Below are 12,444 nucleotides of genomic sequence, written 5' to 3' on the forward strand. Positions count from 1 at the left end.
GTAACTAATGCTGTAAGAAGGCTCTCTAGTGAAATGCCACAACTCATATGCATGTTGCACTGATTACTCTACTTTCTGTCCTAAAAATGTTTTAAAATCTATTTACCATTCTCAAATGCTGTGAGTAATTAATCTATTCACTGTTACTCAGAGCTACAAGAAGGCTCTCTGTGGTAAAATGTCTCATTTCTTATATGCATTTATGAATCTACTTTACTGTACTAATAACAAACTTTACTTAATTTTTTAACTGTTCTTAAATGCTACAAGTAATTTATCTACTCACTGTAACTCAAATAAGATAAGGTAAGGATAAGATAAGACTTTATTGATCCCCAGAGGGGGAGTTCTGGCATTGCACCAACACAACGGTAGTAAAAATATAATATAATTGAACAAATAACTAAACAAAAACTTAAATAGATAATTAAATTAAATAAGGGACAGTACATATATATACAATTCACATTCCTTTCCAGAGATAGTAAACAAAGTGACGTGTTTGTGTAGGTAAAATGGTACACTTGTTGGCAGCAAGTTGTTCACAGAGAAGTGTTATGCCATGAACATGAGGTAGTGCAAAGAGGTCAAGTAGAATGGTATGTTACATATGCAGTGTTGAGCAAGATTATAAGTAAAACAAGATAAAAAGATAACAGCTCAGTTGGTAAGAATGAATATTAATATCAAGTTAAGGTGCAACTAAATAATATAAAATAGTACAGTATAGCATAATATAATATAATGTAGAATCTAAAAATAATATAATTTTCTATACAATAATATAATATAACACAATATAATAAGACATGCAGTAATCATGGCATGGTGAATATTATTAGTAAGTATACTGTGAATATAGAATAAGTGTTTCAGTTTAAATGACAGTAATAGTAATTACAGCATAGTGCATCCAGTTTGAGATTGACAGTTTAAATATGACAGATATTATTGTTTAGTACAAAGACAGACTGTGACTGTGACTCCCACTGCTGTTGAACAGTCTGATGGCAGTGGGAACCAGAAGGCTCTCTGGTAAAATGCGTGACCTCTTATTAATACTGTATCTGCACTAAATAATATGTTTCCGTACTAATGACTTAATTTACATATTCTTTTTATAATACTCAAATGCTTCAAGTAACAATGTCTAGCTTTACTTAATCATTTACGGTACTCAAATGCTGCAAGTAATAACTCTATTCACTTTAACTTAAATGCTGTAAGAAGAGCTCTCTGTGGTAAAATGTCTCACTATCTGCCTACATCCTTGCATTAATAATACTCTGATCATGTTAAGTGAGCAGACTTGCAACCTTTGCACATCCTACAACCTTACTATCAATGCTAATGGACTTGTATAAACTAGAAATAATACCAATAAAAGCTTTTACACTTATAAATCTTAATTGTATACCTTTGTTAGATTATTTCTTTTTGTAATTTTTTAATGTTTAATTCCTGTAAACTGAGAGCTAAGCTAACCTGAGTCAAATTTCTTGTTGTGTAAGCATAATTGGGCATTAAAGCTGATTCTGATTCTGATAAGGAAATTAAGGTAGATCAAAGATTATGACATGAACTTTATCATGGAAAAGGAACTTGTTATGGATTATAAACTTGTCCACTGAGCTGTCTAAGTTTTTTTTTTTTTTTTTAAGTAAAATTAGACATTAAGGAGCAGTGGTGGACTTATTTAACATCACTGTAGCTGCAGGTAGATGCTGACATGGCTGAACCAAAGTGTACTGAAAGACACTAAAGCTTGTGTTTGCTTGTGGTTAAAAAAATGGCACTTTGATACCTTAAATAATCGCGCTCATGGGGCTTGAGAAGCCTGGAATGAAAAGTGTGTTTTTATTTGTCTTCTTTTCTTTTTTTTCCCTCCAAAATTAGTGGCATTATTGAATCAAAAGCAACAAAATGAATTGGTCAACAAACTGAAATTTGCACCAAATAGAGTAAAATAAATACTGGAGGCCCTTAATCCTTCCTTCAAAAATATCCCGATGGTGTAGTCCACCCCTGACGCTGCACAGAAGAGGAGAAAAGGGGCTGTAAATAGGAGTGATGCCTACACACTTTAAATCTGGTACCCATGAGAAAAGAGAAAGGCAGCTGAATGAAGAGAAACAAATCCTCACAAAGTTCTTTTGAAAGAGAGGTAAATGCACACTGTTTAGTTAATGGCTTTAAGGCTTTCAGCCTTTTCCAGCCTGGAGCATTATGTTGTATAGTTAACTTTTTTTTTTTTAAACTTTTCTTTCCTCTATGATTCCTATTGATAATTCTTAACATTAACGTTAGTTACTGCTAACATTAATTAATCCCCTGATATGACTTCACTGAGAGAGCCTCTGCACTCTTGTCTTTATCTTCACATCTGTAGCACCTACACACTAAAATGGTATAAATTGTCTCATACCCTGAGAATAAGCTAATAAAAACATAAACTAATGTGTAGGAAATAATACAAGTAAATTCAGTTTAACCATAGAGAAAATACTGCTCTTTAATATAGGGAAATTACACTTAAAAAACACTGAAATGTAGAGAAGCTGAAGGGGCCCTGTGCAATTTCACTTACTGGAGTCCCCAAATCCCTAGCTACTGCCCTGATCATGAACAATGCATTAATGCTGGCAGCCCTGGAAAAAAAAGTTAGAAAAGGTCAGATTGATAAGCAAAAAATATTGAAATGATAAGATTCAAAGAGAACTCTGAACCCAGAAGTCAACATTACTCCTGACATTTCACCTTTTTTTCTTAAATGACAAAAATTTTCCACCTCTAAACATTTCTTGTTTATGACTGGCTGAATGCTCCTATGGAGTAATCAAAATATTCATTTTATTTCTTTAGGCTATAATGAGGTTGCTCTTGTAATAATTCAGCCTTGGTGTCCCATGATAAGCTATCCAAATAAAAGTATGTGTAACTCATCTATTTAGCTTCTTCATTCATGCTATTTTTGAAATAACAGCAGAAAATAAAGATTTTTATCCATTATTGCCTTAAGGAATAAAGCAATAATGGATTAAAAACACCAAATCAGAACCCAATTTAAGCATTTGTTAAAACCAACTTTAAAACTAGTTAAAATACACACTAACTCTTATGAATGCAAAGCCTAAATTTAGCTTGTAAAAGTCGTCATTTTCTGACATTTGTAGTAGAAGATAATATTTGTGTCATCAACACAAAGTAATCCACAAACTCACACATCCTCCAGAGCAGCCCACGGTGTTCAGCCCACTCACTACGGCAGCCATGTTTGTGTTTTTCACACTTTCACACATTTAAAAAAAAACAACTTCTTTCCTGACACTTCTTTGGTAATAATTTAGACCTTAAATAACTTAACTGTAATATTTAAACATGACAGAGAATGATTGAAGTTGTTTCTATTGAGGCGGGACCGTTTTTTCAACGCACCTGCGTAACACACCTGGACACAGGAAGTGCTCTGACGTAAGCAGGAGAGGCGTGTAAAGGAATGACAAAAATCCCACTCGACCTGATTGGTGAAGGAGTCGAATATATTGGAGCTACTACACCACACACAGGCATTAAACCTCCTCAGCTGACTGGGCCAAACACAAGTAGGCCTGTACTGCCTCCTGGACAGCTTTCAAGAAACTTTTTAAAGGACTATTTATATTTTTAAGAAAGAGAAAAGATGTCTCTTCAGCCCAGTATTCTACCCGATGAAGCGGCCTTTGCTGACTTTAGAAAGCAGTGTTTATCAGTGGGCAACTGGTTGAGCAAATATGATAAAAATGGAATGCAAGTGTGGATCGAAGTTCCTTCAAGTAAAGCAAATAAACCACAGAAAGTCCATAAGATCAAGGTAGGTCTATTTTACAGCACATTTTTGTAGTTTATCGCACTTATCTTTAGTAGTCCGTTGTGATTTTGACGTTTTTCTGTCATTTGTTTTCAGTGTAGAATGACAATCAAAGATGTTTCTGCTGCTACCATGTACGACGTCCTTCATGACAGCGAGTACCGTAAAACGTGGGATCCAGCCATGGAGGAAAGTTTTGACATTGCCCGGCTGTCTGTGAACGCTGATGTGGGCTACTACTCATGTAAGGACTTTAATTATCATCCTCTGAATCTTTGGTTCCTCTGTGTGTGTTTATGTCTCAAAGTGACCCAGGAGAATTCTAGTTGGTTTAGGCCTGACCCAGATTCACAAAAAACAAACTCTGAACAGGGAAAGTGAACATTTAAAGTCTTATCATTTGGGATTTTTCATATATTCTGTACTTTCAGCTTGTATTGAGGATATTTTAAGGCAGCAAATTTTTGAATTAAAAGCTCCCTACTGCCTAGTTAAAAGAAATTAACATTGGTATACAGTGTTGTAGGCGCACTAACCACAAAATGGGCATGATACTGAAATATCTGATTTTATTGCTTTTGTTTTGTTAAATTCTTTGCAAGAAATGAGCAATTGGTAACTTTATTTGGTGTTAAAGTAAACAGTAAGCAGTTACATCATTTTTGTCCCGATAAAATCGATTTATTTACCTTTCTTTTACTTAATTCTGATTATTTTCTATTAGACTTTTATTTATTTAAATCTTTACAAACATGGGGTTAAGAGGAAAAGGAGTGTACTTAGATAAATACCTAAAGAAATATTCAACCCTTTCCCTTCCCTCAGGTCCTGGCCTGGTCGAAGAACCCAGTTAATAGCTAAACAATACATATACAAAATACATGCACTCAATATGGTAAATAAATGTGTATATTACAGACTCATACATCCCAGGTAATATTAAGACTAGTCACTTAAATGAAGTTACTAAGAAAGAAATAGTAGATAAGCATGACCTACACTGGAATATGGTCATTACTTTTACAAGAAACATAAGAGGTGTTATGTTTCTGTCTCTAAAAACTTTAGAAAGTCTCCCCAAATCAGCATGAACTCTTCTGGTATGCCCCTTAAATGATACATTATCTTTTCATTTCTTATACATGGTGCTATGTCATTAATCCATCTTTTAAAGGTGGTGGAGGTGTTTTTTTTCCCTTTTTCCAATACATCGCTGTGCATGTGTTGACTGTATTGAGAGCTATTCTTATGAATTTACTTTTACTGGTTACTGTTGAATGTCTTAAGCTCCCAAACCCTCTGGGGTAAAAAAAAAAAAACAAACGTACCACTGTCCTACTTGTGTATTTACTGTCAAAACAAGGCTGCATTTCTGCAGAGGAAGGCAGGTGGAAAGTATCAGAGTAGCATTTAAAATCACTACTTTTACTTAGTATATTTTGGAGGTTGTATAGCACTTCATTACATTTTTAAAAGCATCGAGTACTGAGTAAAATTAAACTCTAAAAGCCACAGTGAGGAGCTTTCTGCAAACAACTAGAAAGTGGCCAGTAGTTTAGCTTTGACAACACATGACAGTCAGTAGCACATAGAGAATGATCACACATTTCATCCAAAAAGTGTTGCATTTTAGTTCAGGTTTAGTCACACCTTTATAAAAACACCCTGGTCCAAATTGTCCTGTTATTGCACATTAAGGCAGTGGTTGTCAATGAAGGGATCGAGACACCATGGGGGGTTGCAAGGCACTGAGTGATTTAAGTGATTTAAAATTGTATATTTTATCTATTTTTATAAAAATGTAAATAAAATTAGTTAAACATGAAATAAAAACATTGTGAGATTTATGCAGAAATCAAAGTAATGTTTAAAACAGTTTTTTTTTTTAATGCAAGTCTGCACATGACAATTCCTGAAACTGCGGGGCTGTGCGGTCTCGGTCTCGGGTATTATTGCTTTGGTGACCTGGGACTGTAAAGTTTGAGAACCCCTGGTTTAGGGACAGATCCTATTTTACTCAGAAAGCCTCTTGGGTCAAAAGTTTCTACTCTGTACTCAGAACTACGGTTAAGCTTTAAATGGCTTAGCTTTTACTTTTACTTGAGTAGAATTATAAACAGAGTGTCTGCAGAGTCTTTAAAAGTATTAAAAGTTTATTATCAACTCAGCCAAAATGAAGGACATTAAAAAGTCTTAAATGCAAATCTATAAGGTCTTAAATTGGATTAGTTTTTATTTGTAAATTAATCTAGAGAGGTTATTTCTCTAAAATGCTTTAAAATAAAACTAAGGAGTATTATAATTATCCTGAAATTGGCAGTTATATTGTATTTTTCATTCAACATGAAGAATTTTTTTTCTTTTTTGCTTTATCTGCAGTGCAAAACTTGTTTATTTTTCTCATAATTCTCCAAGAAAGCCTAATTTACATGCTGCAATAGGAAATACAAGCATTTACTTCTCTTTGTTGTCACATTTGTGTCTTACTATCAGCAACATAACTGTTGTTGGTGATAGAAATTGAAGACGCAATAGAGTAAATGTAAAAAGACGGTCTTAAAAAAGTATTAAATTTAATGTCAGATTTTCTGCATTTAGCCTGATAGAGCAGTACTTTTACTTGAATAAATTTTAATCAAAGTAACTGTACTTTTTCCACCTCTGGTGTAAGGTTACATACAGTGAAGATGTTAATGAAGGAAGCTAATGTAAACAATATAATGAGGCTTTTCCCCCCTTTTTCTGCAGGGCGTTGTCCAAAACCCATCAACAACCGGGATGTTATCACTCTGAGATCATGGCGTGTTATGGATGACGAGTACATTATCATGAACTTCTCAGTCAAACACCCGGTACGTCACCTCCTCCACACGCCCCCAGGCACATGGCAAACACCGCCTTTTTTAAAAATGCACCATTTCTACACCTCTCTGTTGAAAATAGTTCTCATTATTCTGAAAACTGTTTTTTTTTATCCAATTACAGGACCATCCTCCTCGCAACGACTTTGTGAGGGCCATTTCCATCCTCACTGGTTATTTGATTAAGCCAACAGGACCAAACAGCTGTTCTTTCATTTACCTGTCACAGGCTGACCCCAAAGGTAAAACCAGTATTGCTTTTTAAAATTTATTTTACACTGGAAATTCATGCCAGAGCTAGAATTTTCTAAGTTGCCTCTTATCTGTCTGCTGCAGGTTCTCTTCCTAAATGGGTGGTAAACAAAGCGTCTCAAGCCCTTGCTCCAAAGGTTGGTAACATAACAGAACTGTTGTCTTTCAGGAATACTTTTACTCCCAGCAGAGTTGGAAAAGATGAGGTTAAAAATACACAAACTGTGTCATGATGTGGGTGTGTGTTCTAACTAAGAAGCGTGTAATAGGGAGGGAAGGTTTCATGTGTCTTACAGGACAATGGTAACTATAGAAACTACATTTAAGGCCTGTCCTGGTAAGATTGCTGACAAAGAAATATCACAGCTTGGGCTTCACGCTCTCCCCTGACAGAACTCGTTCACCAGGTTTCAAATCCTCTGCAGATTCAGACTATCCAGAGGAAAGCGTGATTGTGTGAGTGTCACTGTGATCTCTGCCTGTTAACAGAAACCTTGACCTTAGCTGAGTGAAAATACTGTTATCCTTGCTTTTGGGTTTCTTTTTATCACATTTATAAAAGTAAAATTCAACATTAAAATTAGAAAAAGAACCTTCACGGGTAAAATACCAAAAGTTCAAGATGAAAAAAAGCTTCTTTTGAATACATTTCTGTGACTGATTTAATGGATAAAAGTTTAACCAAGCTGCAAATGTGAATTTTAACAGATAAGCAGGATTGAAAATTAGGTTTTCAAAGCCCCATTGGGTTGCATAGATTTTAAATAATAATTTACTAGGTTTAAACTTGGTTTCATTGTGTTGTTTATTTTCTCAATTAATCAGCTCATTGTTTGTTAAAAGGTGTCCAAAAATAGTGAAAAATGCCCCCTGCACTTTCAAATACGTCTACGTCCCTAAATCTCCAGTTCACTATCAAAGATGCCAAGGGGGGAAAACAGCAGTTAGATCTGGGCCAAAATGAGTATTTTTTGTGTGTGTTGTTGTTTAGTTTATCTTAAATAATCCTGAGCAGATTATCATCTTATTTGTGGATAAACATTTCTGCTGATGCAGCTAAACAGTGTGTACATTTACTGTAGAAAACTGCTACCAAAGCCAAAAGTCCAGTCCTCAGTAAGTGCAACCACTGCAGATTTTTGGTTGTATTTCTAAAACTTGGAGATTTTTGTCAGTTATGTTTTATCCCCGTATCCCTCATGATGTCCCTCTGAATTGGAAAATATCTTGTGCCATACAGCAGTATAGAGTAAAAAAACTTATCCTGCACAGATGCCTGGACTTAAATTACACGAAGACTGATGCAGGTTTTTATTTTATTTAAAAGAAAAATCAGCAGTTGCATTATATTTGACGAAGGACTTAATTTGTGGTGTTAGTGTTTCAGAACAGATCTGCTGTTATTTCTAGATACTGGTGAATGAAAATTGCTCGTTCATGTGAGGAATCAAGACTTCACATTTTGATGGAGGCAACCTTGGCCTTTAAAAACACTTTTCTACTGAGTTTTAGACAGGGACAGTGCACTGAAAAAGGCACTTCCAGGTTCATGCTGGAAGCAATCCAAGAATGCACATGTGCATTCTGAGACTGCTTCCAGTGTGAACCAAGAAGTGCCTTTCTAAGTGAATTTCTCTCTCATTACGAGAAATTTATGCATGAAAACAAAACATTGGTTTTCTGTTTAGTAAATACCCCTTATGAGATTTTTTATTTTTATTTTTTAATTTGAAGAGTCCTCGATTCAAAACAAGATGTAGTATAGAGAAGAAGGCCTTAGGTCTTAGCTTGTTGGAAATGCCCAGTGTTAGATTTTCTATGTTACAGAGGTCAATTTGGGGGATCAAGCTCACAACCTATGGTAGCTACCATGACTAGTCATGTCCCCTTACAATTATGAAAATTAAGAATTTCTCTGAATGTTTTTTTTTAAGTAATAACAATATTTCAGTGCAAAAGTCTACATTCTGTATCTTTAAGTTGCAGTATGCAACATGAATACTGGTAAATTCTTTCCAGTTATTGTCACTGCAACTGGTCAATTCCAATAGTAGACTATATAAGCATCGAAATAGGCTCAGTGACATCACCCACTGTTTTTTGAATAACAATTTTGAAGCTAAAAACCATACAGGAAATGCTGTCTCAAATTAACTATCAGTCAACCTAGAAACAGGCAAAGGGGTGGCTATAGGGTGGGCCTAAACCACTGAGGCAAACAGTGACTCGCATGTGGGGCAACTCTGCCTCACCCCTTGTCATGCAAAATCATGCAAATGTCGTAGCCTTTTTATAATCAAAACTGGTAGGCTGTGAAAATCATCCCTGCACATTGCATACCAATAAAGACCAGAGCTATTGATACCAGATTTAGTTTCGGACTAGGTGGTAAATGTTTATTTTTGTTTTTAAAATTTACATTTTAATATTGAGCATAATAGAACTTGTGAGACTTTTCAGTGTGACTTGCAATCATCAATTTTTTAAACCAAAACTTGAATAAGAATATAAAAAACAGCTATGGCCTAAGTAGTTCAACTCATGAGACTTTGAATCTTCTACAGTGTTGTGTGATTATCTTCATCTCTGTTGACTGAGAGTGGAGGTGTGGTTTGACCCCTGCCCTCTGATATTCATGTGCTTTCTGTCCACCCCCTCCAGGTGATGAACAGTGTACACAAGGCGGGTCAGAAATACTTGAAGTGGAAGGAAGTGAACTGTCCCAACTATAAGCCCTGGCTGTTCCCGGAGCAGAGCACCCTCCCTATGATGGACCCCAGTTTGTTGTCCATACAGAGGGCAGAGTCTCTAGAAAATGTGGACGAGAGCTCAAAGGTGGACGCTCAGGACTGCGAGGACAGCAGCTAAAATCGCAGCTCGGTGATCGGAGGAAGGGTGAGGGAGAGATCGGGGGATGAACTCTAAAACAAAATAAGACTTGAGACCCCCAGCTCTTGGTGATGTTGCCGGATACTCATGAATATTTATCGAAACTAGCGTGCCTTTATGGATGAGCAAGAGCATGAAGTGTTTACAGCCGTCGTACCTGACAGAAATGAGCACAGATCAAATTGCCATTCACCTCAGTCTATGTTGAACTAAGCTAAACATCTCTCCAGTGTTTGCTGCCTTGCTTTTTTATGTTTTTTAGTGTGCAAGCTAGGAGGTGTTGGGGTTTTAATGTGTCATAGTTACAGCACTACATTGATGAGTCTTCAATTAAGCCTTTTTATTTGAAGCTGTTTTAAATTCAGGAACAAATCTGAAGTTAATTTAAGCTTAGATGATCAACCTGTCACTTTTTGACATTTGCAAGTGACTGTGAATGGAAATTATGTCAGCTTTGTCTGTTTTTAGCATGAATTCCTAATGATAATGTCATTGAAAGTGTCTTTAATGTCACCCATTCATTCTGTGTTGAATGTTTAACCAGAAACTACAAGGACCTGATTTTGAAATATTTGAAAAGTCAAATTTTATTTTGATAAATCACACTAATTTGGCTAGTTGCACCGTTAACTTTACAGTTGTTGTTTAAATGTTCTAGGATTGTTCAACAGTTTTTGGTATCATCTTTAGATCTGTTTTTAGCTAAGATCAAGCTGAATACCCCATCTCTACCAAAACACTTGCTTTGAGTTTTGATTCTAAATGGTTTTGACTTTTGCTTCACATGGTGGTGAGCTGTATTTTGTCTTTTAATGTTTTACACAGGTGAACAGTTTTTGAAGGTCCATTGTATTTATTTAGATGTCATTACTGCAGACTAAACCTCCTTATGTAAAGTTATTTAGACTTTATGGCATTCGAGGACGGTCTCAGAGGTCTGTATTTGCATGTAAAATTTACCTGCAGTTCGCAGAATATGCTTTGAACATCTCTACCTGAAGGATTGAAATGACCCTTAAGGATTTTCTGTATTTTATTTATTTATTTTAAGTTACTGTACAATGATGATGAAGAAAGACGGTGGAATGAAGCTCAGCAGACTCAAAGATGTTTTACCTTCTGAAGATATTTGACGTTAAGAATGTAACTTGGCCTTCACTTTCTAAGAAAATAAAACCCCACAGGTTTACATGCTTTGACATTTGTCCCAGTCATCTTATGAGGAATGCAGTCAACCAGCCTCAATAGAAACCAAGATACAAAGAGGAACAAGTTTGGCCACTTGAACCAGAGAAAACCGGTCAATTTCCAGCCCTGGTTCAAGCTCTCGAAGTACAAAGACAAAGGTTACAATGGTTCAACACATTTTATTTCTTATTCAACTGTAAATGTCAGATTTTTTTTATTTTATAAAAAAGCTCAAACACTTAAAGATCATTGGGTTCATGAAATGAAAAACCAAAATGTCATGGTTTTATGGAAAATTAAAGAACAAGACATGTAACATCAAAAGGACACCAGGTATTCTGGCATAATGTGGTTAATATTCATAAGTATTCAGCAGTTTTCTATAAAATGCACAAGGGTACTCTGAATTCAAAGATAAAATATCATATTTTCAAAAGCACCTGTCAGAGTCTTGAGCTGGAAAAATCCAGCTAACATCAGGGTGTCCAGTGCAAACAGATAAACACTCCTTTTCCAGCTCTACGTCTATAATGAGCTACAGGGCACAGCCTGCCGTTATCATACACTTTAATAGCATGTTAGGATGTTTAACAGTTTGGCACCTGAAAGATGCGGATTACACTCTCAATAACTAAAATATCAGTCAGCCTAGGTGTAGTTATAAACAAACTTGTGTAAAACATTATTTAATTCATGTGTTAGTCTACCAGCTGTTACTGAAATATACATCTACATGTCAAATGTCCTGCACATTTAATATTCTTTAAATATATAAAAGTGGATATGCCACATATATTCACAGTGATATCTTGGTCAGTTATACTCTGAATTTACCAGAAGTCTTGCACTCTTAGTCCCTCTTACGTCATACTTCTGTACCGTTCAGTATGTTTCAGTCAGTACGTTTACATGCACAGTTAAGTCAAACATTAGGCAATATAAGTGAACTACTGTTCTTGCGGGAGTATGCATGCACAGCAGGAGCAACATCTGTCAATATCTTTGCCATGATGGCTGGCACTACGTCCTCTTTCAGCAAGTTACTATAGACTGTCTTCCAGTTGACCTTGGTAATGGGTTAGCTAGTGGCTAACGGGTTAGCATGGATAAAATGTACAGCTCTTTACAGTTCATAAACACTCTACGCTTCACTTGTGGTGCAAATGAGATAAATTAGGAATGCATGATATCAGTACAGTGTTGTATTGGCAGATAAAAGCTTGAAAAGTAAATAATTGGTATCAGCAGATCTGAACAAATTCTGCTGGTATTTACAACTGTTATTTTGGCTATAAAAATCAGCCTATACCAGCTGTAAATATTTCCTGTATGAACAAATAAAATAGTGGAGTTTTAGGTCAGACCAACAGACCTACGTCAGCTGAAGTCTTTTCTTTATCTATCACT

At 35.6% G+C, this 12,444-nt stretch overlaps 1 protein-coding gene across 1 annotated transcript; it reads left to right on the top strand.

Annotated features, from left to right (window-relative positions):
• The first annotated feature begins 3,514 nt into the window (after positions 1-3,514).
• Positions 3,515-12,444, top strand: stard14 (START domain containing 14). The gene is made up of 6 exons (XM_041797529.1): positions 3,515-3,850; positions 3,944-4,091; positions 6,596-6,699; positions 6,833-6,950; positions 7,045-7,097; positions 9,622-12,444. Exons 1-6 carry the CDS (start codon positions 3,680-3,682, stop codon positions 9,826-9,828), a joined length of 801 nt encoding a protein of 266 aa, XP_041653463.1. The 5' UTR covers positions 3,515-3,679; the 3' UTR covers positions 9,829-12,444.

Source organism: Cheilinus undulatus, linkage group 10, assembly GCF_018320785.1.
Source record: "Cheilinus undulatus linkage group 10, ASM1832078v1, whole genome shotgun sequence".
Taxonomy (NCBI): Eukaryota; Metazoa; Chordata; class Actinopteri; order Labriformes; family Labridae; genus Cheilinus; species Cheilinus undulatus.